Below are 24,847 nucleotides of genomic sequence, written 5' to 3'. Positions count from 1 at the left end.
GACTGAATATGAACTGATTTTGACGTCAACGACATCAGACGAAAAAACCTGTTAAATGAGCATCAAGAGATCTTGCCGTCTAATTTCCACTTGTGGCATTGAGCGTTAATACTTATACGTTGCTTAGTACATTATAATGCTTATACGTGGTCGATATGACGTTGCTTTCTACTTGTTATCAATACTTATAATTGAATCCATCGAACTTCTGTTTTATCAGAGTTAACAATACGCCAATTTCGGATCAATTTTCATTCGACTTTTAGTAGTGAAAAGCCGCCACTTGAGTTTAGCTGCTGACACATGTAAATGAGAGCAAAATTTAAATCACGCAAAGCGAAAAAGTCACTCGAAAAGTCAAAACGGTCAAGCAAAAATTTTGCATAGAAAAGAACATGTTTACAGTAATTGCTTCAAATTTCGTTCGAGAGCAATCAATTACAGGACCAATATAAGTCCCAACTTTTTATTAGCTGTCTGAGAGCGAGAAGAGATGGTGAAAAAATGTACTGAACAATAACTCAATAAGCATTAAAATATTCAGGCCAAATCATCTTCGTCGAAACTCATCAGTCTTGTTCGATTGACAGGTTGCGCCTGGTCAGGGCTACTCTGCATGTTCTGTCTTGTAACAGGTTCTTTTATGTCATGCCGACTCTCATCTTCGCTACCAGATCCCCCAGGGGTCAAGTCACCAACATCATCAAATTCCTGTCCAGCTGCAAAGTGTTTCTCAATAGCTCTGAATAACAAACTCGTGTATTTATCAACTGCTGAAAACTCCACGAAATCTTTAACTCGCGCTTTGAACTGTTTCAAGTTTCGTTTCTCGACAAGTCGAACAACTTTAGAGCAGAAAACAAATTCTCGTGAATGTTCAAAATTATCCTCGGATTCTGCTATGATGTCGTTCAAAACGTTCTTGGCACGTATGTCATCAATGGCTAATGCGCTTAACACTGCTTTCATAAAGTACTCTTTGGCTCCAAATCTCAGCAGTCTGTGACTTGATGCACTTTTGCCCACTGTCAGGAAATGTTTGAGACCTGCAAATGTCTCCAATTTACCCCAATCAGGTAGCAAAAAACATTCTCAAAACTTTTCCGGTATATTTCGAAGAGAAAAACGAAGTAACGTCTTTGAGGTGCAAGAAATATTCTAACTTCTGCAACACTCAATTCTAAAACTTTTTGGCGTCTTACCAGCTAATTACATGAAAATAAAATTAAATCATTCCAAGAAAGAATAACTCTGAACTATAGTAAAAAAGTGAAACCGGCACAAGGATCTTGGTCTGTTTCTGCAAAAACACTTTCAAAAGAGTGAGGAAGATCGGAAAAATATTTGGGATTTTAGGATGAGGGTAAATTTGAGAGGGAAGCTTTCCTATCTCGTAATTTGCAAGTTCGACTGCCAAATGGGCTGCATTGAGAAGACACTTGGAGGCCGTAGAGGGGGAGTTGCCACACGCAAACATCTCACCAGCTGGAAATATCATTTTACATCCCACCTGGGTTTTATATCCCATACTGTACATATCCCAATCCTTAGTACGATCCTCTTTGAAACTTTGGAGTATTATTTTTGGATATCAGTTTGACTTTTGTTAGATCCTTGAATCACTAGTAAGAAATCATATAAATCACATCACCTAGTATGATCACTCAGAATGATATATTACCAAGTAAGACTTCTAAGAAATTTGTATGATGGGTGACCCCAGATTATATCACTGTATCAAAAGGACTTTACAATATGAGCTATATCAAAGTTTGACCAGAATATGCCATCGCTAAATAAACAGGTTACTTGTTAGCGAAAACTTGGCTCGGAACATAATCGAGTACCAGGATGAAGTATAAACAACACATTTCTACACACTTTCCAGCTTCCTCTCTCACCAATAAATTCTACATGATTTAATTTTTACAGAACACGCCCAATTCAGTTACAAATTAGAAGTAAGATTAAATTTTATTATTCGAATAAAAAGTTATCAAGATTTCTTTTATCACAGAATGCAAAACCATGCTACAAGCAACTTCTCGTCTGACACTTTTATTCGTGAGCATCATTGAAGATCTGAATTGGTACTCCTAAACATTTCCACACACCCTGAGTCAAGCTCCCTATAACTTTTGATGACTGTTAAAGGAAACTTCTACTGTAAGATGTTTCACTGTTATAATTCGCTACGAGGTACAACTGACACAAGAAGGCTCCCTTGTTCTGTTCTGGCACAAATGTTCCCACACTTGCATTTGAAAGTTCAATAAATAACATAGCAATTTATATAAAATATTGTAGAAACGTTTGTTTTAGCACCACCCAACGTTTTTATCAAGTTGCAACGATAATTTTATTAGCTGAAGTCTGAGGATGCCCAATTCGAAATGCATGACACTAAAAACTGAACCAATTTCTTCCGTATTGACCATCATAACTAATTCCATTGTCGCTTACGTTATCAACGGGACAAGATGACAAAATTTAATCAATTTTTCTCATATATTCTAGTAGCGATCCTTTAAATGCGTTTTTGTAAACAAAAAGAATTAAAAGTCATCGAGAAGCAAAGCAGGTAAAAGAACTAAATCTGAGAAATTGGAAATATGGATAACAATTCCTAAAATACAACTCAAGAAAAACAACAAAGAAAACGCATTTCTGACTACATGGTTGATTTGTTTACTACCAGTATGTTCTTTTATCGATACAGCAAATGAGGTTACACAATTGAGAATATCTATAAATAACTAATTAACAATAACTGTGGTATCAATGTAATCAAAATACAAGTTAGGACAGATTGAACTAATCAATCTAATGAAGCACACACCACAAGCTATTAAAAGTAGTTTAAACAGAAAACTGAGGACCTGAAATGAGGGAAAAACAAGAAATTGATTTGGCTTTTCAAATCAGGTTGCATCTCACTTATTGAAAAGTTTTGAAACTAAAAACTTGAAAATATTAAGTAAACAAATAAGCGTAAGAGAAAAATTTGTGACAAATTAGCAGTGAAGATTTTCATTCTTATAATTAGGAGCTCAACTACTTTCTTCACAACTTGGGTTTGTTTTTCTATGAAACAACACTGAAATACTAAATAAGTTTTGGAAGACTATATACCTGTGACGAAAGAACTCTTTGGGTCACACTTAAAAAGAATGTAAAGAATGTGATTACAGAAAGACAATGTTCATCAGCAGTGAAACAAAAAAAAACTAACTTTTTCTCAAATACATATAGAAAGTTTTTTCCTAAAAACGGTCTAATAATTAATATCAAACATTTCATAACTGAAAGGAGCTGTCAGCAACAAGAAGAGAAGAGCAACAGAGCAAAAACAGGTCAGGACAAAAATGAAAAATAATAAATTTCTTTTCTGAAAAACACAATTACTTCGAAACAGGCAAATTGGATGAGTACAAATGCAAAAACCATTGAATAAAAATAGATCGTAACAACGCCGATTCTCAAGATCAAAACAAATCTAATCATGATCATTAAAAAGTAGGAACATTCCTCTAAAACAATACTGCACGCAAAAATACAGTCTAAATTGTATAAAATGGTAACTCAATAACAGCTGACTGGGTATAGGAAGCTTCTCCTAAAAACTCATTATGTTTGCTGTATTAATATTGACGTAGCCTGAAAAAATAATTTCAATCATGACACTAAATTTGATCAATTTTTGTAATTTTTGGTAAATGTTTCTTTATCTATTTGCAAATCTCAGTGTAAGTTTAAAAAAGTACGCAGAGCAGAATCGGTCAATGTCAACTGTTTTTCAGTCAATTCTGCATGCTGACCAAATGCAGGTCATCGCTAAAACAAAAAAATTCTTAGTTTTTCAGGTTTCACGAAATATCTCAATTTATTGATTTTTCAAAAGACTTCATTAACAATTAAAAGCACTGAAGAAAGAAATCAAAAGGTTTATAAAAAATAAAAAAAAACAAACTGAATATTGGATGAAGATTTAGGTTGGAATGTGAGAAACGGGTCGAAAATAAAATGGTCTAAAAAGTGACCGAAAGTCTTTTTCGAAAACGCTTTCCTTTTATTTTTGTTCTAGATGGAGAAATTGACAAAACATTAAGATATTTGTCTTTAGTCAATGAAACCGATGCTTTCCTGAATTGCTTGAAATTTGACCAAATCTCAGCTAAATAACGAAAAAAGGGCTAATGAAATTTCTCTAAATTGCCTTAAATTGTGCCACAATTACTTAAAAATCTCTTTTTGATATAATTCTACACGCAGAGTTTAAACTGATACCACGAATGCTAGACGGGGATGCCCTAAAAGGTGGAAAAAATTCTGAACGAAAAAGGAACTAACATAAGTTCTCCCATTTTTCAACGGAATGTGGGAACAACAACTGTGGGGACAGTATCTTGTTCGAGACACAGCAACAAACCTGAGAACCTGAAAGCAAATGCAAGTAACAACAAAACGGTGATCAATGCAACAGCAATTCTTTGTCAAAGCTTTAGCATAACCAACTAACGTCGGGCGAATTGCTCTCAAGCGACCGGCTAGCGGTTGGCTTCCGTAGTAGCCAGCTCGATCTTAGGGCTGCTAGCATTAAGGGGGCGACCGGTGTGTGTATGGGGGGGGTCAGCGATGGGGTTAGGGTAGCGAAGGCTATATGAGAGGGTGTGTGGAGGATAGAGATGGGGGAGGGAGGTGCAAAATGAAGTGTTGAAGGGGTGACTGAAAGGGGTCAAACTTTCAGGATTAGAAAACCTCCCTTCACTCCATGAAATTGTCTCCTCAAACAGTTTTGGCGAATCGCATTCTTAGATTAAAGTTAGGCTTAGGGCACTAAGAGAACTTAATGCCGTCCGACCACTAGCCGTTTATCCCGTTTTTGAGGACGAAAAGTCAAATGGGTTGGAGGAAAGATCGATCAAGCGACAAGACCACAAAACCCGATACTTGACAGCTAACACATCGAACATCAGCGACAGTCACTTCCCTTCTAAATCTTATTCCAAAAGAAAATCCCAGGCCGGTTATTAAAGAAGCTAAAACTACAGCAAACGTGAGCTTCAGGCCCTAAGCTAAAACCAAAACACAAAACTGAGAGAAAATTGAAGAAAAACTTCTTTGCTTTGACAAAATTTTTTTCACATCTAAATTTTTTTTCAATAAACCGTGCTGTGCTCGGTGAACGTTGCGCTATTCGATAGGCCTAGTATGATGAACAAACTGATTCAAAATATGTTCAGTGACAACTGTAAATTACAAACGTTAAGGCAGACTGCGATTAGGCAATTCGCTGCCAACGTGATAGTTGAACTCAAGGTTACAACTACCTGTCAGTGGTAATCAATCGTGGTATGATTGAGTGGTGCATGGAACAGAAGGCTACAAATGTACTGCATTTCACTGAGTATGAATTTACTGCACCAATGATGAGATAGGTGGCTAGTGAATACCACAGGGTACTACATTTCCCCCTCTAGAGAAAATTTTAAGATAACAAAGATTAGCGATGGTTGAGGGTAAATACAATTTAATGAACTTTAGTATCAAATGAAAGGTTGTTTATAGTATAAAGGAGTGAACACGTTAGAGCGATGAGTACTAGTAACAACTATGATTATACCTTGATGGTAGGTAGCGAATGTGAGCACTAGAGGTTTGGTGGTTACTCTGGTAACTAGGATTAACGCTTACAGATAATTTCAAGTAATATGATAAGGCAACATAATAAGTTTGAACTTGGAGTTTTACTATAATCAGAGTTTTTGACTCTGTTGATTGGAATTCGTGGGGTTGAAGAGGGCGTTCCGGTTGGTCCTGTTCGAAGATCGCAAGCACGTCTTCGTGCGTTGGGTCTTTGTTGATATCTTTTTATCGATACAGCAAATGAGGTTACACAATTGAGAATATCTATAAATAACTAATTAACAATAACTGTGGTATCAATGTAATCAAAATACAAGTTAGGACAGATTGAACTAAGCAATCTAATGAAGCACACACCACAAGCTATTAAAAGTAGTTTCAACAGAAAACTGAGGACCTGAAATGAGGGAAAAAACAAGAAATTGAATTTCAAATCAGGTTGCATCCCACTTATTGAAGAGTTTTGAAACTAAAAACTTGAAAATATTAAGTAAACAAATGAGCGTAAGAGAATAATTTGTGACAAATTAGCAGTGAAGATTTTCATTCTCTTATAGTTAGGAGCTCAACTACTTTCTTCACAACTTGGGTTTGTTTTTCTATGAAACAACACTGAATTACTAAATAAGTTTTGGAAGACTATATACCTGTGACGAAAGAACTCTTTGGGTCACACTTAAAAAGAATGTAAAGAATGTGATTACAGAAAGACAATGTTCATCAGCAGTGAAACAAAAAAAAACTAACTTTTTCTGAAAAACATATAGAAAGTTTTTTCCTAAAAACGGTGTAATAACTAATATCAAACATTTCATAACTGAAAGGAGCTGTCAGCAACAAGAAGAGAAGAGCAACAGAGCAAAACCAGGTCAGGGCAAAATTGAAAAATAATAAATTACATTTCTGAAAAACACAATTACTTAGATTCCTTTTATTTTTGTTCTAGATGGAGAAATTGACAAAACATTAAGATATTTGTCTTTAGTCAATGGAACCGATGCTTTCCGGAATTGCTTGATTTTTGACCAAATCTCAGCTAAATAACGAAAAAAGGGCTAACGAAAGTTCTCTAAATTGCCTTAAATTGTGCCACAATTACTTTAAAAAAATCCCTTTTTGATATAATTCTACACGCAGAGAGTTTAAACTGATACCACGAATGCTAGTCGGGGATGCCCTAAAAAATGGAAAAAAAATTTGAACGAAAAATGAACTAACATAAGTTCTCCAATTTTTTAACGGAATGTGGGAACAACAACTGTGGGGACAGTATCTTGTTTTGAGACACAGCAACAAACCTGAGAACAAATGCAAGTAACAGCAAAACGGTGATCAATGCAACAGCAATTCTTTGTCAAAGCTTGTCGGGCGAATTGCTCTCAAGCGACCGGCTAGCGGTTGGCTTCCGAAATAGCCAGCTCGATCTTAGGGATGCTAGCATTAAGGGGGCGACCGGTGTGTGTATGGGGGGGTCAGCGATGGGGATAGGGTAGCGAAGGCTATATGAGAGGGTGTGTGGAGGATAGAGATGTGGAGGGAGGTGCAAAATGAAGTGCTGAAGGGCTGACTGAAAGGGGTCAAACTTTCAGGATTAGGAACCTCCCTTCACTCCATGAAATTGTCTCCTCAAACAGTTTTGGCGTATCGCGTTCTTAGATTATAGTAAGGCTTAGGGCACTAAGAGAACTTAATGCCGTCCGGCCACTAGCCGTTTATCCCGTTTTCGAGGACGAAAAGTCAAATGGGTCGGAGGAAAGATCGATCAAGCGACAAGACCACAAAACCCGATACTTGACAGCTAACACATCGAACATCAGCGACAGTCACTTCCCTTCTTAATCTTATTCCAAAAGAAAATCCCAGGCCGGTTATTAAAGAAGCTAAAACTACAACAAAAGTGAGCTTCAGGCCCTAAGCTAAAACCAAAACACAAAACTGAGAAAAAATTGAAGAAAAACTTCTTTGCTTTGACAAAATTTTTTTCACATCTTAATTTTTTTTAATACACCGTGTTGTGCTCGGTGAACGTTGCGCTATTCGATAGGCCTAGTATGATGAACAAACTGATTCAAAATATGTTCAGTGACAACTGTAAATTACTAACGTTAAGGCAGACTGCGATTAGGCAATTCGCTGCCAACATGATAGTTGAACTCAAGGTTACAACTACCTGTCAGTGGTAATCAATCGTGGTACGATTGAGTGGTGCATGGAACAGAAGGCTACAAATGTACTGCATTTCACTGAGTATAAATTTACTGCACTAATGATGAGATAGGTGGTTAGTGAATACCACAGGGGGGTACCACATTTCCCCTCTAGAGAAAATTTTAAGATAACATAAAGGTTAGCGATGATTGAGGGTAAATACAATTTAATGAACTTTAGTATCAAATGAAAGGTTGTTAATAGTATAAAGGAGTGAACACGTTAGAGCGATGAGTACTAGTAACAACTATGATTATACCTTGATGGTAGGTAGCGAATGTGAGCACTAGAGGTTTGGTGGTTACTCTGGTAACTAGGATTAACGCTTACAGATAATTTCAAGTAATATGATAAGGCAACATAATAAGTTTGAACTTGGAGTGTTACTATAATCAGAGTTTTTGACTCTGTTGATTGGAATTCGTGGGGTTGAAGAGGGCGTTCCGGTTGTTCCTGTTCGAAGATCGCAAGCACGTCTTCGTGCGTTGGGTCTTTGTTGATATCTTTTATCGATACAGCAAATGAGGTTACACAATTGAGAGTATCTATAAATAACTAATTAACAATAACTGTGGTATCAATGTAATCAAAATACAAGTTTGGACAGATTGAACTAAGCAATCTAATGAAGCACACACCACAAGCTATTAAAAGTAGTTTCAACAGAAAATTGAGGACCTGAAATGAGGGAAAAACAAAGAAATTGATTTGGTTTTTCAAATCAGGTTGCATCCCACTTATTGAAAAGTTTTGAAACTAAAAACTTGAAAATATTAAGTAAACAAATAAGCGTAAGAGAAAAATTTGTGACAAATTAGCAGTGAAGATTTTCATTCTTATAATTAGGAGCTCAACTACTTTCTTCACAACTTGGGTTTGTTTTTCAATGAAACAACACTGAATTACTAAATAAGTTTTGGAAGACTATATACCTGTGACGAAAAAACTCTTTGGGTCACTCTTAAAAAAAATGTGATTACAGAAAGACAATGTTTATCTGCAGTGAAACAAAAAAACTAACTTTTTCTTAAATACATTTAGAAAGATTTTTCCTAAAAACGGTGTAATAATTAATATCAAACATTTCATAACTGAATGGAGCTGTCAGCAACAAGAAGAGAAGAGCAACAGAGCAAAAACAGGTCAGGACAAAATTGAAAAATAATAAATTTCTTTTCTGAAAAACACAATTACTTAGAAACAGTCAAATTGGATGAGTACAAATGCAAAAACCATTGAATAAAAAATAGATCGTAACAACACTGATTCTCAAGATCAAAAAAATCTAATCATGATCATTAAAATGAAGGAACATTCCTCTAAAAAAATACTGCACGCAAAAATACAGTCTAAATTGTATAAAATGGGAACTCAATAACAGCTGACTGAGTATAGGAAGCTTCTCCTAAAAACTCATTATGTTTGCTGTATTAATATTGACGTAGCATGAAAAAATAATTTCAATCATGGCACTAAATTTGATCAAATTTTGTAATTTTTGGTAAATGTTTTTTTTATCTAATTGCAAATCTCAGTGTAAGTTAAAAAAAAGTACGCAGAGCAGAATCGGTCAATGTAAATTGTTTTTCAGTCAATTCTGCATGCTGACCAAATGCAGGTCATCGCTAAAACAAAAAATTCTTAGTTTTTCAGGTTTCACGAAATATCTCAATTTATTGATTTTTCAAAAGACTTCATTAACAATTAAAAGCACTAGAAAAAAATCAAAAGGTTTATAAAAATAAAAAAGACCGAATATTGGATGAAGATTTAGGTTGGAATGTGAGAAACGGGTCGAAAATAAAATGGTCTAAAAAGTAACCGAAAGTCTTTTTCGAAAACGCTTTCCTTTTATTTTTGTTCTAGATGTAGAAATTGACAAAAAATTAGATATTTGTCTTCAGACCGATGCTTTCCTGAATTGCTTGAATTTTGACCAAATCTCAGCTAAATAACGAAAAAAGGGCTAACGAAAGTTCTCTAAATTGCCTTGAATTGTGCCACAATTACTTAAAAAAATCTCTTTTTGATATAATTCTACACGCAGAGAGTTTAAACTGATACCACGAATGCTAGTCGGGGATGCCCTAAAAAGTGGACAAAAAATTTGAACGAAAAAGGAACTAACATAAGTTCTCAGATTTTTTAACGGAATGTGGGGACAACAACTGTGGGGACAGTATCTTGCTGGAGACACAGCAACAAACCTGAGAACCTGAGATCAAATGCAAGTAACAGCAAAACGGTGATCAATGCAACAGCAATTCTCTGTCAAAGCTTGTCGGGCGAATTGCTCTCAAGCGACCGGCTAGCGGTTGGCTTCCGAAATAGCCAGCTCGATCTTAGGGATGCTAGCATTAAGGGGGCGACCGGTGTGTGTATGGGGGGGTCAGCGATGGGGATAGGGTAGCGAAGGCTATATGAGAGGGTGTGTGGAGGATAGAGATGTGGAGGGAGGTGCCAAATGAAGTGCTGAAGGGCTGACTGAAAGGGGTCAAACTTTCAGGATTAGGAACCTCCCTTCACTCCATGAAATTGTCTCCTCAAACAGTTTTGGCGAATCGCATTCTTAGATTATAGTAAGGCTTAGGGCACTAAGAGAACTTAATGCCGTCCGGCCACTAGCCGTTTATCCCATTTTTGAGGACGAAAAGTCAAATGGGTCGGAGGAAAGATCGAACAAGCGATAAGACCACAAAACCCGATACTTGACAGCTAACACATCGAACATCAGCGACAGTCACTTCCCTTCTTAATCTTATTCCTAAAGAAAATCCCAGGCCGGTTATTAAAGAAGCTAAAGCTACAGCAAAAGTGAGCTTCAGGCCCTAAGCTAAAACCAAAACACAAAACAGAGAAAACTGAAGAAAAACTTCTTTGCTTTGACAAAATTTTTTTCACATCTAAATTTTTTTTCAATACACCGTATTGTGCTCGGTGAACGTTGCGCTATTCGATAGGCCTAGTATGATGAATAATCTGATTCAAAATATGTTCAGTGACAACTGTAAATTACTAACGTTAAGGCAGACTGCGATTAGGCAATTCGCTGCCAACGTGATAGTTGAATTCAAGGTTACAACTACCTGTCAGTGGTAATCAATCGTGGTACGATTGAGTGGTGCATGGAACAGAAGGCTACAAATGTACTGCATTTCACTGAGTATGAATTTACTGCACTAATGATGAGATAGGTGGTTAGTGGATACCACAGGGTACCACATTTCCCCCTCTAGAGAAAAATTTAAGATAACATAAAGGTTAGCGATGGTTGAGGGTAAAAACAATTTAATGAACTTTAGCATCAAATGAAAGGTTGTTAATAGTATAAAGGAGTGAACACGTTAGAGCGATGAGTACTAGTAACAACTATGATTATACCTTGATGGTAGGTAGCGAATGTGAGCACTAGAGGTTTGGTGGCTACTCTGGTAACTAGGATTAATGCTTACAGATAATTTCAAGTAATATGATAAGGCAACATAATAAGTTTGAACTTGGAGTTTTACTATAATCAGAGTTTTTGACTCTGTTGACTGGAATTCGTGGGGTTGAAGAGGGCGTTCCGGTTGGTCCTGTACGAAGATCGCAAGCACGTCTTCGTGCGTTGGGTCTTCGTTGATATCTTGAGATGCGTTTCCGATGTTTTCGACCGGTACTTTTGGCTGGATGTGGTCAAAGGTCTTACGCTGTGAGGCGGCGACGACCTGGTTTCGGCAAGGGTTGCTCTGGGTGGAGAAGAGGATGCGATGCTTATTCCTTTGATATTTTGGGGCTTGTCCATTGTCCAACGATTCATCCGAGGATGACATTCCTGTGAGGTCACCGTACCGTTTTGGCTTCTTTTTGTCTCGTGCGCTGCGCCGGGTGGATGCTCCAGTCGTGTCAACTAGTAACGTGCTCCCGTGTTGTTTGGGTGCGACTTTGAAATCTTGGCTAGTATCGGACTCGTGGGGTTGGTCGCCCTGTTCGTCTGCTGACTCTTGTGATGATGCCGTCGAGAGCTTTCTCTTTTTGGGAGATCCTTTCTTGGGTGATGGTTGTTGATAGCATCTTTTAGCTGGGATTCTGATACGAATGACCTTTGCGAGGTTGGCTTTTGCCTTTTTGTCTAAGTCCGACGTTTGGGGTGCTGTTTTGCGGATGGCTCGTTGGCCGACGATCTGGTTTTTGATGTCTTGTGCGTGTGATTCCATGCTCTGTATGAACTTTGCATGAAGGTTGCGCACGGTCTTTCTGGCGGCGAAATTAATGAGGGGAATGTGGCGTTGCTCTGGCGTACAGAACTTTGCCACATCAGATTTTTTGAGGACGGTGTCCTGCTGGCCTGGTACTTTAATAGTTACGGTGCTGTCAGTTGTTACGGTGCTGCCCCCTCCGGAATAGCCTCATTCAGTCCTGGCAGTTGCTCCTTTTTTCGCGAAGCGGCAAGGGTTTTACGTGCTAGTTGAAGTCGAGGGCTGTTTCTGGCTAATGGTTCTTCGAAGTCGGCGGCTGGGAGTTTGATGATGCGCGGTACTTCGCCTTCATCATCTTTGGCCTCCACTAGCTTCCGTTGTTTCGATGCTTTTACTTCGGCATCACCATCCAGATCCTCGTCATACCATTTGTCCTGACTGATAAGTTCCTCCTCTCCTATGATGTCATCTAAATTGTATTTTAAAGTGATTGACTAATTTAGGTTTTTGATATTTGCTTTAGATGTTATAATTGTTAGTGCGGTGTTCGCTTTTCTTCCATCATGGGCTTCGAAAAGGGGAGAGTTTAGAATTTTTTTCTGCAGGTGCGTAGTTCAAATGATATGTTTTGGAGGGCGTTCTTAATATTGAACGGTTTCTGAATGGGGTCGAGTTTATGCAGCCCAATCGTTTGACCGTTTGTATTAGACGTTCTACTAGTCCTATGGGGCGGTGATCGTTAGCTGGGGCATATATTTATTCAATTTTGTATCCGTTTACATAGTTGTTGTATTTTATTACCTTTTAGGCATCTGGCTTGATCCATTCTAATGTTTCTAGGTACCCCGTGTTGGGTTATATATTTGTTTAAAAACTTTTCTATATTTGGGCCATTTTCGTTTGAAACTAATTTCAGACTTGGGAATTTCGAGAAACGGTCAATGCAAGCTAAGAAGTAAACTTCCCTCCCTTGTCCATCAAATATTGGTCTGCCGAAGTCTAATTGAATTTCTACGTTTGGGTCAGAGCATGGTGGAAGGGGTGTCCAATCGGACTTTCGTATTATACTTTTTAGATTCTTACCGAATTCGGTAAAGGGTCGACACGTTTTGGATTTATTGATTAAATCTCGATTGATGAATGGCCACCATAATCTTTGTCCTAGTTCAGTCATGCCCCACGCTCCTGGATGTGTTGCATGAAGTACATCCATGACTCATTCCTTCAGAATGTTGAGTATTGCTAGTTTGTTGTCCACTAGTATGCAGCCGTTGTTGACGCTTAGGCTTCCCCATTTTACATATATCTGCTTGCTCAGGCTTTTGCATCGGGCTTGGTCCTCATTGATGATGCAGTCTCTGATCTCTCGTAGTACCGTATCTCTATTGATCATTGCTGCAATTAGTTGTTGGTTGTACACGCTCTCCAGTTGCTTTGAGAGTTGGTCGTCCGATGTAGGGGGCGATGATTTTGGGGTAGGGCTCAGATAGTTTCTCAATGAGAAGGATTATTGATTGTGTGCTCCATTTGATTTGTTAAATTATGTTGTTTGTTAGAATTAGGCTGTTGAAGTATAGCTGTGTTAATTGGCAAATGCGCTTGTGTATTCGTTTGCTGTGTGTCTTGCGTATTGTTAGTGACGTCATTATTCGTTGTGTTTAATTGTGGTTGGAATGTCTTGTGACTTCTGCGTAGGTTGCATTTTCTATTCTTTAGTGAATTGTTTGTAGTCGTACCGCGTTTGTCAATATTATATTTTGTTTGCGTGGAATCGTTCGACGATTGCACGTTAGCTTTTCTGGGCCTGCCTCTCTGTCGTTTGGTTTGGCAGTTTAGTGAACTGTTGGAATCGTTGAACGATTCAATTGTATTTGATGTCATTGGATTCGTTGTGCGTGGTTTTTGTATTATGCTGTGTTTTGTCATTGTTCAGTTTCTTTGGTCTGCTCTTTTGCGTATGATTTGGAGTGTTTCTTTTATGACGTATATTTGAGCTATTATAAAATTTTCGTCATATGAGCTCGGGGGTTTTGCAGGTTCGGATGAATTTCGGGGCATGTAGACTGCTAGTCCCATCTTTCTTCCGGCTACGTGTTCTATAGTAAAATTGAATGGGATTAATCTATCGTACCACCTGGTTAGGCGGCTTTGGTGGATTTTACTTGAACGTTCTTTAAGGATTGATAGAAGAGCCCTATGATCGGTTTGTTTATGGGATGTGGGTGGCTTCAGATTAAGTATTGCCTGTGTCTTGGAGACGATTGGTTTAATACCTTTTTGATCTATTTCATAGCCAAGCCACGCTATCTTATTTTTTGCGAAGTGGCATTTATTAAGGTTTATTGCCAGGTTTTCTTCATTTAGTCTGTCTAGGCACTTGAATAGTTTTTCTTTATGGTTTTGTAGACACCTCCGGTAACGATAATAATATCGTCCAGAAAACTGAATGTGTTTGTTAGGTTGTATAAAGTTTTGTCTATGGATTTTTGGAATTCTGTCGGCATATCTGTTAGTCCGTAAAATCCGTTATTGAATAGATATGTTCCTGTGGCTTGACCGCCTATGATGTTGAAATTGCATTGTTTTGCTGTGTGTCATCTAGTGGTATTTTGCTGTACGCGTAGCGTAGGTCTATTGTTGAGAATAGGGCTTCTCCTTCGTCGGAAGATTGAGTGATGGTTTGCGCGATATTGTCCATTAGGCAGTCGATGTTGTGCATCTGATATTTGTTTTTGTGAATTGCTTTGTTAATTGTTTTCGAGCCCATTGCTAGTTTTATTGATTTGTCTTTCTTCACTGTGATTACGATAGGTGATATGGAAAATTCGTCGCTGCATTTTTGTAATTTGGTTATATGTCCATTGTTTTGTAAATTTCTTAGTTCTTCTTCTACTTGTGTTTTGAGGTGTAGTGGTACGCGTCTTCCTTTTTGATGGACAGGGGTGTAGTTTGACTTAAATTGTGATTTTACCTTATGATGTATAGATCGTCCTACTCTAGTTGTTAGGTTTTTGTATTTAATTGCTACTTCTTCCTTGATTGTGGGGGTTTGAGGGATGTCTATGGAATTGACGTTCTTACCTGTGGACTTTGGGGAGTCGTGTTGTTTTAGTTGTATTCCTAGGGGTTTGAACAGGTCCCTTCCTACAATCGCTCGGTGTTTGTTCGGGACCACTATGATGTCCGCGCGTCCTGCCTTCCAGCCGTTGCATTCGATGTCGCAGTAGAGTGTCCCTAAGTTCTTTATAGGGGTGTCTGTGCAGCTCTTTAATTTCACTGGATTCGTTGTTCTGCTCCACCACGTGTTGCTATCTCTGGCCTCTATATCTTTCGCCATTTGTTCCGTGACTATGCTAGTGGAGCTTCCTGAGTCGACCATTACCCAGAATTTGCTGTGACCATATTGGATATGTAGTTTCGATGGTGTTGTGGGGTCGTCTGGTGTTTCCATCAAGTTAACTGAGTATTCGTCCGCTGAGTCATCGTATGTCGAGAGGGTGTCCGGGTTGAGTGAGATCACGTTTATGCTTTGTGTTGGTTGGTCCAGTCCCTGGTTGTCGATTTCGTTCACAGATCTACCGGATTGGGGTCTGTTCAAGTTGGATCTGCATACCTTCGCATAGTGGTTCTGTTTGTTGCATCGGCGGCACGTTTGGCCGATTGCTTGGTACTTTGCTCGGTGGTTACTATCCCAGGGTTGTCCGCAGTTCCTACAGTTGTGGGTGGGTGCTCTGTTGTTGTTGTTCATGCCTCTGCCGTTTTCTCTAACTATACCTCGCGGTGTTGATGGTGGTCTACTAGAACCCCGGTAGCGTTAGCTGGAGATTTCCATGACTAGTTCCTCTCCTCCAATGAATGGGGTTGCTGAAGCATCCAATGGTTGCCTTGCCTGTATAACTGATTGGCTTCTGATGCCTAATTCGATGCTCACTGCTAGTTTGAGGGCCTTTTCTAGAGTGAGGGCTGTTTTTAACAGTTCCTTTTGTATCTCTTGATCCATCATGTTTGCGGTGAATATGTCCCTTAGGAGTACATCTTCTAAACCTGCAAGTTGGCAGTGTTCTGCTAGCAATCTGAGTGCTGAATGGAATTGTTCCATTGATTCCCTTCGGTGGTGTTTGCGTGTCAGCAGAAAGTATCTATCGAACGTTACATTTCTTGGGCGATTGAACGTTTGCTCTAATTCGTCCCATAGTTCCATTGTTGATTTTGTTTCCACGTTTGTGTGGGGGAACTTTCTTGCTTGCATCTTTTGTCCTTCAATTCCGAGGCTGAGGTAGATCAGAGATTTGACTTTTCTATCTGCCATGTCCAATGGCTTATCGCCGCATAAGACCCCTATTCGATCGATTTAATTACAATCGTTTTTCCATTTGGCTATTGCCTGGTGGTACCTCGTCATTCGTTCTCTTTCCATTGTTTGTGTTGGATTCTGTACGGGTTGTTCCTCTACCGGTTCGGGGGGTAAATGGCTGTCGTCGGTCTCTCTTGGAGTAATTCATCTATTTCGATGTTTGTCTTAGCGACGAGGGCCATTTTGAGTTGGCTACTCCATTTCTCCCCTGATATTGGTGGATTACTGCTAGGTTTATCCCAGAAAGGTTGAAGTCCTAGCGCCGTGCGTCCTATTTTGTCTGACTGCGCCATATTGTACTCGGCGAACGTTCCGCTATTCGATAGGCCTAGTATGATGAATAAGCTTATTCAAAATATGTTCAGTGGCAACTGTAAATTACTAGACTGCGATTAGGCAATTCGCAACCAACGTGATAGTTGAACTTAAGGTTACAACTACCTGTCACTGTGGTATTCAATCGTGGTACGATTGAGTGGTGCATGGAACAGAAGGCTACAAATGTACTGCATTTCACTGAGTATGAATTTACTGCACTAATGATGAGATAGGTGGTTAGTGGATACCACAGGGTACCACACACCGTAAAAAAACTATTTTCAAATAACAAAAACGTCTCCAGTTGTTGGCTCAAAAGCTTTAAATTACCGATATAAACTATTTGCTGTACGCAGTTGCAATTCATCAAAATCTGGGGCTAAGTGGTCAAAGTTTTTCTGACAACTTTATCACAAATCTTTACGCGTAAAAACAGCTCAATGACGTTGATGTATCTTGATCAACAAATAAGCATTTGTAAACAATGCGGTCACAATAAAGAACAGAAAATTTGTGAATTCTCTATTGCGTTCAATTGCAACGCAAGATTCTCCAATAGAATCAAAAAGAGAACTGATTAGGAATATTCAATGATCCCCTGAAGTTAAATAATAGTTTTGTTCCTTGGAAGTGACAAGGCGCATCAAAGGTCTCTCGTTGGCATGGAAAACCACATACTAGCAAAACTCAGCACAACAAACTTTTAAAACTGCCAAGCAATTATTACATTGACGATTGGTGCCCATGCACTGTTTTGTGATTACCTTCATGATTCTGTTTCATAGGCACCGCATTAGTTCGGCTCAGATAAAATCTGTTCAAGTCTATTGATAGTTTTCCGTAATGAAAGCATCCAGAATATGATAACCAAAAGAATACAACATAACAGCGACTAAGGTCGGGCGAATTTCTCTCAAACGATAGGCGGCTGGTTGGCTTCGGTATTAACCAGCTGGGGCTTGGGCAAGCTAGCATGGGGGTGAGCGGAGTGGGGGGAGGTGAGCTTAGTGGGGGGTTGATAAACGATGAAGGTAGAATTGTGCGAGAGCTGGACCAGGGCGGGTTTAAACCGCCAGGTTGGTGGAGGGTTGACGGAGGTGTGTCTGAGGGGTCAAACTTTCAAGACTAAGAACCGCCTCTCACACTCTGAAATTGTATCCTCAAAACAATTAATTATACATTCCTTTCTTTGTGCACAAGAAATTTACAATCTAACACCTATCGAAGGATGACGTTCACCCAAAACTTGGTGACATCCGTCCACTAGCCTAAGGTTTTTGGAAAACTCTAGAGGAGTCACGAAGTATAAACATAACCGACAGATTGCCAGAAAATGGCCGCGATAGACGCTTGTGGCCTACCATGAATTGAAACAACTTAAGAAATAAGATTGACAGATCGACCACCAGCTTTTTAATAGACCACGACTTTTTGGGTTAGATTCGGACTGTCGTTTTTATGAGACACATTTGACGCGCCTATTAATAAACAAAAAACCAACTAATGTCGCAAGAATTGCTATCGATCGACAGGCGAGGCAATTTAAATCAGGGCTGTGGCCTAGACAAAATTTTCTGTATGGGTGCAAAAATACTTAGCCACGCTGGGATTCGAACTATGTACCTCCCGATTACTCACCAGAAGCACTGCCAACTCTGTTATCCGGCCCTTCGTGTTGCCATGCTGACTTCGATTTTATTTAGCAACAAGCTTTACTTCGGAGTGAGCGCAATAGAGGTCACTCAAAAATGAAGAACAAAAGCGTGAAAAAGTCACTTGAGAAGTCAAAGAATGTTCTCGAAAAAAGCGCAAGTCAAGCGAAAAATTTGCATGAAACAGACCGACAAGCTTACAATAATTGTTACGAACTTCGTTGGAGAGCAATTAATAACAATTTACTCACCCGACAAAATATTAACCACAAACTGTATTCCTCTTTTAAACATAACCGACTAAACGTCGAAGAATTGCTCTCGAACGACTTGTGGGAGCTCTAATCAATTGCAATCTGCTTCAATCGGGGGGGGGGGGCTAAATGGGACTAAGAAGTTCAATAGTGGGCTTCAAATAACCACATTAGAGGTTAAGATATACCACTATTAAGATTTGAAGTAAAAAATGGCACCAGTTGGGCGCACTTTTCATTTGACCTTTGGTATTAAATTGCCACGAATTGAGTTCATGAATGGACAGGTTCACCAATGAATCTGGACAGGGCTGAAGATATTCCTTTGAAATACCCGGTTAGGGCTAAAGATTCCTTAGTGATCGAATATTCGAATCGAATATCTACGATGAATATTTTAAGTGCCCGGTTAGGGTTGAAGAGCAATGGAATACACCTCTGGGTCTAGAAGGGGTGAATAAACAAAGACGATGATGATGATAAAATAAAAAAGGTCGCCACTAAATCTAACCTTTCTCATAGCATTTCATAGCCTTCAACTTTTTGCCCAGCTTCAGCTCATATAAGGCAGCTGCCTTCTCTAACTGTTTTGCTGCTCTCGCATGCTGACCGACCTCGATATACAACTTGGCAGCTGATTCATAATACTCTGCTGCCTTACCGCCGTCCCTCTTCTCCACAAGTTTAGCTGCCTCTATATTTCGAAATGTTTCCACTCTATTGCTAAAAGTCACATGTAACGACACTTTTAGCCATTAAAAACCGTAGATGCAAAAATGTGGCTATTGAATTTTTTCTCAAGATGAGTTTTTTATCAGTTTTTTAATAACAAACGGAAAACTCACAAACGTGGCATGTCGGACGAATTACAAACATAAATGGCAGATTTCCAGAAAAAAGCTGCTTTGTAGATATGCAGTCTCAAGAATTGAACAAAGAAATCGGAAATTCCGTTTTTTTAAGTGCTGAGAGGTTATATTTTGAAAAAGAACTTGTATAACTTATTGCTGTTTCCATCAGGTGCTCTCAAATAAACTTCAATTAGAGTGAAATACTCTCAGTTGACCTTCTCTTTCAATTAAAGTAGGCAGAAGTCTTTGAAATTGAGGAAATTTGTTTTTGGGAGTGCGAAAAGTCATGGTTTTCCAAAAAATTAGCCACGCAAATGAACAGGAAAATTTGCTCCATTAAGAATTAAAAATGACATTAAGCATGCAGTTTGGTCAAAACTGCATGAAAAAATGGAGAGCAGATTTGAAGTAAGCGTGAAATTTTAGGGTTAACAAGTCTTGACGACGAAATAAAAAACATAGCAGGACAAGTCCTGACGCACAATTCAAAGAATTTTCATTGACTAAACAGAAAACTAGACCTTGAACGGACTATGAATGGACTGGGAAAACCATTTTAAAAAAATCCGATCCAAAAACTCGAAAAAACAGAAAAAATCAAAGTGAAATTGCCGCATGTGAACAAAAAACCACTAGCGAGAAAGCGAATTTTTGTTCAAACACCGTTTTCTCACTCTATTTTAATTTAGAGTGAAAAAATTTCACGCCGCAAAAGCACTCGCTTTTTCGCTCCACTTCCTGTTTCGGTGTGACCAAGATCACTACTCCAGTTTGACTTCAAAAATCATGAAAATGTGCGAACAGATCTTAAAAAAAAAGACAGCGCCCCAATACAATTCAAATTCTTTGAGTTGTAAAAAACAGAACAGGACAGGTCATAAACTACAGTTCAAAACTTCATTGTCACTTAACAATAAACTAGACCGAAAAATGACTAGGAATTGATTCGTATCAGTATTTAAGAAAACCAACCAAAAAACTCGGTAAAATGAGAGAACCGAAGTCAAATTGCCGCACGTGAACAAAAAATAATCGAGAGAGCGAATTTTTGCTCTAACGCCGATTTCGCACTCTACCTTAAAATTAGATAGGAACCACTGCAAAGTCACTCGCTTTTTTGTTCCATTTCCTATTTCGACGTGACCAAAATCACTACTCGAAATCGACTTTAAAAACAATGAAACTATGTGAACAAATCTTTAACCAAATCTTTGATTGGTAAAACCCAGGAGCAGGCTAATAATAGCTCGCTATCGCAGCTATTAAAAATATCAACCAAAAAACTTTGTTTGAGAGCAACATGTTATCTTTGAATAGTGAAAACATAGCCGGCAGATTGCCGGAATAGCTGCGAAAGAATAGACCTGCGTGCCATATAATAGAGATAGAAACAGATACAGATCTAAATTGAAAAAAAATCGACGCCGCTCAAAAAACTAAGTAAAAAACATTCAGCGATAAATTAATAAAGCTTGTTAAAATTCATTCCACAGAAGCCTCTTATTAGGGACCTTTACTGCACAAATGAGTTCCTTTGACCTTAAACAAATTCAAACTAAACTTAAGTTTTAAAGTGCAAAAGTCATTTTATTGAGTGAGGTAAGTCACGTATGATCAAAATCTAATCACGCAAATAACCTAAAAACTTTTGCTAAAGCGAGTAAGAAATGACGTCACGCGCGCAAATGCCGTTAGTGAGAGGAAGAAGTCATTCAGAAAATTTGACTTTTTCAGCTTTGCTGTGTGAACAAATGTAAAACGAAAAAAGAGCGTCAGACGACGAAACAAAAAACATAGCCGGAAGAATTCCGGAAGCGACTCGATGCGTCAAAACTTCACAAATAAAACCGTAATTGCGGCGGAAGGCATTAATTACCTTTTGTATTAAATCATTAACTCATTACCTCCCCTTGTCTGATCTAAAAATTGTAGAAACTTAAACCACTGTCAGCAAGAGAAACAAAATGCAGCAAAATCTTATTTTATTGAAAATGTTTGGTAACGTTAAAAAACCCAAAATAGATAAGAAGGTCAAAATACTGATGGGCTGAAACAGCTGACAGGGCTATCAATTGTTCTCAAATATTTCATGATTCTTATCTCAATAAGATCGGGAAAGCAAACGGCAGATAAATCTTAGACACAAGTTAAATCTTTTAAAAAAGGAATGCTCAAATTTAAGAATCAGAAAACCACAATTACTTTTCTAATCACTGCAACTAAGACACAAAACAGGACACACTTCTCCCTTATTCTACATATGCCAGACAACATGATTTCAAACTAAATCAAAAATTAAATTTATAATAGAAAAGAAATACGCAGCAGAAGAATATTCAAAGGCAGAAAATTGTTTATTAACACCAAGGCCAGAAAAAAGTTGCGGTAGATAGTATTAAGTGGAAATTTTGGAAAATGCTTGCTAACTAACTCTCAGTACTGCCTTTTGTTGAATGAAATCAATTGCAAACCAAAGAAATGACGAAAATCTAAGAAAAAGCTAAAATCATTCAATTTTTTAACAACTGAAAACAACCAATCAACAAGAAACAGAAGTTCCATAATAGGTGACAGGACAAAGCTAGAATGATACTAACTAGAATGTGAAGAATCTGGACACAATGTGAGGAACACCGTAACAAAAATAGATTCTTGATTTTGAAAGTTAAAAATCAAATTAAAAAAATCAAGAAAAACGAATACATTTCATTGTTCAGCATTCGACACATAGAAAAGCTAACTAGTCATCCAATACAAATGATCTATCCTCCTGAAGAGAACAAAAAAATAGGAAAAAACAGAATTCAAACATACGAAACATTGAAATATTTTGCAAAAAAAAAATGGTCAAAAAGCTGCATTCATGAAGCAGTTTTATCTGTTCTTCAAAAACTTAACGCCAAAAAATGATTGAATTTTTATTGAAACGAAATTAAAGTCCCTCATGTTGCACAAAAAGACCATTTCTAGTAATTAAAACCAAAATACGAACAAAAAAACTGACAAAAATCGGAAAAAGACTACCAAAATCGGATTAGCATATGTACAATTTTATAGAACAAAATTACACCGAGGTAGAAAGTGGTGTTGAGTATATAAATAGTCAAAACAAATCTGCCATATTAACTGATTTTTGGCAAAAAGACGGTTAAAAGATCCAAAAATGAAAAAAATTATTAGAAAAAAAGCCAAAAATTAACTAAAAAATCAAGAAATATGTGCCAATTTTGAACTTGAAACGCATTTTCAGGCTTCGGAAAACACTGTGGTATCAATTGGTGAAGATCGCATTTCAATTTAGCATCGAAAAAAAATAATTTCTACAAAAAACCAAATTACAAGCAAAAAAAATTGGGCCACTTAGACGAAAAAACGGTTATCTATATGTGCAATTCGGTCAAAAACTACTTTTCAAAGTCAAAAAGTCATTCACTAAACGTAGCGCATGATCAAAAAACTTCTCTCGCCTAGCGAAAATCTGTTCACCAAGACAGATTTTCTCACTTTCGCTTTTAGGTCAAAATGCCGCGTGAACAAATCTACTTCCTGTAAAAAAAAAAACCTTAAGAAAACCAATACTCCTCTTCGAGTCGTAAAAAACCAAGAGCACCGCAATATAGCTTCGCTCAGATTACAGCTTCGCAGCTATAATAAATATATTTAGAATTTTCTCAGAAAATTTTTGGATCTCAAAACACATGTACCACCTTCAATGTCACTCGTGATTAGATCAGGAGAATAAACATTCAAAGCCGGTCAACAAAAAATGAACCGAAAATTTTTTGAAAAATCGAAAACATTTCTGACTATCTAAAGAGAATTTATTTTAAAAAATAACTATCTAATTCTTCTAGTTTTTTGTTCCCTTTAGTGGTTCTTCATGTCAACAATGACTTTTCAAAGTGTTGTTTTCCAGTTTGATTTCCAAGTTACAAAATGCGCGCAGAGATTTGAAAAAAAGCTCCAATACAAAGTTTTTTTTGAATTGTAGATAACTAGCCCAACTATCTAAAATAGGGATAACAAGCGGAAACAAATTCCTAAAAAACTTGAAGCAGAATTGATTAAGGCAAGTTCAGTTGTGAGTTCTCGGTAATTCACAGCTGCTTTTACAAATGCATCCACTGCTTTAGTTTTCTGCTCAGCTCGTGAAAAATCATGGCCTGCGCTGGCAAACAACTTGCATGCACTCTCTTTCTTTTCCAGATTTTCTAAACAAATTAAATTGTTTCATAATTCTCTAGGCTTTCATATACATCAGTTTTTACATCTAGCAGCGTTACTTTCATTTTTAAATTGATGCATTCCGAGAAACTTTAGGACAATAAGAATAAGATTTATACGAATACTGCAGTCTAAATGATGTACCAAGCCCAGAAAAGTTTTATCTTCTTCAGTTAAGTAAAATCCCGAAGGACTATATTCTGAGGAACACTTACTTTTCTTGTTGCTTTTGGCAACCTTTTTCATCAGCTTCTCAGCCTCGGCTACTTTCTTGTCACCATCCTGCTCCCAATTCACCATTCTTACCATTCAATCAATTTTGTATTGAGGACTGCACTTGAGATTAGAGGCAGTTCCCATTTAAAATAACTAGTGGATTGTATAAGGGTTTAAAATGTCAGCTAGAAATCCAGCTCAAGTACAGTTATGCACTAATTATGCATAAAATTCTTTTCGTTGGCAAAAGTGTAAGCACTCAAATCACTATTTAAAACAGAGAACTGTCCGATTTCAAAAGCAATTTATATCAACTTTTTCAGTCTGTCCCAGATTGCTTGTAAAAACGATTAGAAAAAAAACATTCGGATATGTTCTTTTTCAGCCTCCCATCCTACTGGAGATGTGGCTATTACGCACACAGGCGCACGCGATATTTATTAAGATAATAGCGTGCTATAAACACGGGATAAAACACAGGCCGGAATGATAGATCCAACTCTTGAATTGACCATCTAAATTCGTAATTTGGTCGTTACTTTTGTCAATGAGCTTATACGAAAAATAGTGAAGAGTCGCTGAAATTTTGTGACATCAGATTCGTTATTTTTCTACAACTCTTGGGACATTAGTCTTTGTTGCTTGCTCGTCTTTGTCAGTTAAGTTTGACTCCGATAAAACATGTTTATGGCTGCATTTGACAATAGCGTTAATAGTATGTTAGATAACTTGCTTTTGTTGTATCGAGTTAGCCATTAATGGATTGAAACGAGGGCAGGCAAACTGAAGCTATAAACAATATAAGAAATGGGCTTTTCCCATTATAGCCCCCACGAAAATATAGGCCCCCCATTATAGTCTAGTTAGCAAGTTCAGTTAATTGAGGAGTGGGCTACACTATACATACCCACTAACTGGGGAAAAAACCTAAAACATACCCGGCAGA

The 24,847-nt window shown here is 37.9% G+C and overlaps 1 protein-coding gene across 6 annotated transcripts; it reads right to left on the bottom strand.

The window, feature by feature from the left end:
* Positions 1-493: 493 nt before the first annotated feature.
* Positions 494-24,633, bottom strand: LOC142357131 (beta-soluble NSF attachment protein-like). Of its 6 annotated transcripts, none has more exons than XM_075408819.1 (6): positions 24,441-24,633; positions 23,901-24,054; positions 23,511-23,672; positions 19,122-19,304; positions 1,389-1,485; positions 494-1,048 (listed from the first exon to the last, which is right to left on the bottom strand). In XM_075408819.1, exons 2-6 carry the CDS (start codon positions 23,992-23,994, stop codon positions 541-543), a joined length of 1,044 nt encoding a protein of 347 aa, XP_075264934.1. In that variant the 5' UTR covers positions 23,995-24,054; positions 24,441-24,633; the 3' UTR covers positions 494-540. The 6 variants fall into 6 exon arrangements, with proteins under 6 accessions (XP_075264934.1, XP_075264933.1, XP_075264935.1 ...); XM_075408818.1 differs by having other exon boundaries at positions 23,901-24,086; positions 24,495-24,633; XM_075408820.1 differs by having other exon boundaries at positions 24,495-24,633.
* Positions 24,634-24,847: the final 214 nt, after the last annotated feature.

The sequence above is a fragment of the Convolutriloba macropyga genome, unplaced genomic scaffold, assembly GCF_964194025.1.
Source record: "Convolutriloba macropyga unplaced genomic scaffold, txConMacr16.3 SCAFFOLD_722, whole genome shotgun sequence".
Classification (NCBI taxonomy): Eukaryota; Metazoa; Xenacoelomorpha; order Acoela; family Convolutidae; genus Convolutriloba; species Convolutriloba macropyga.
Note: the sequence above shows the minus strand (reverse complement) of the source record. Positions and strands in the feature narration are given on the sequence as shown.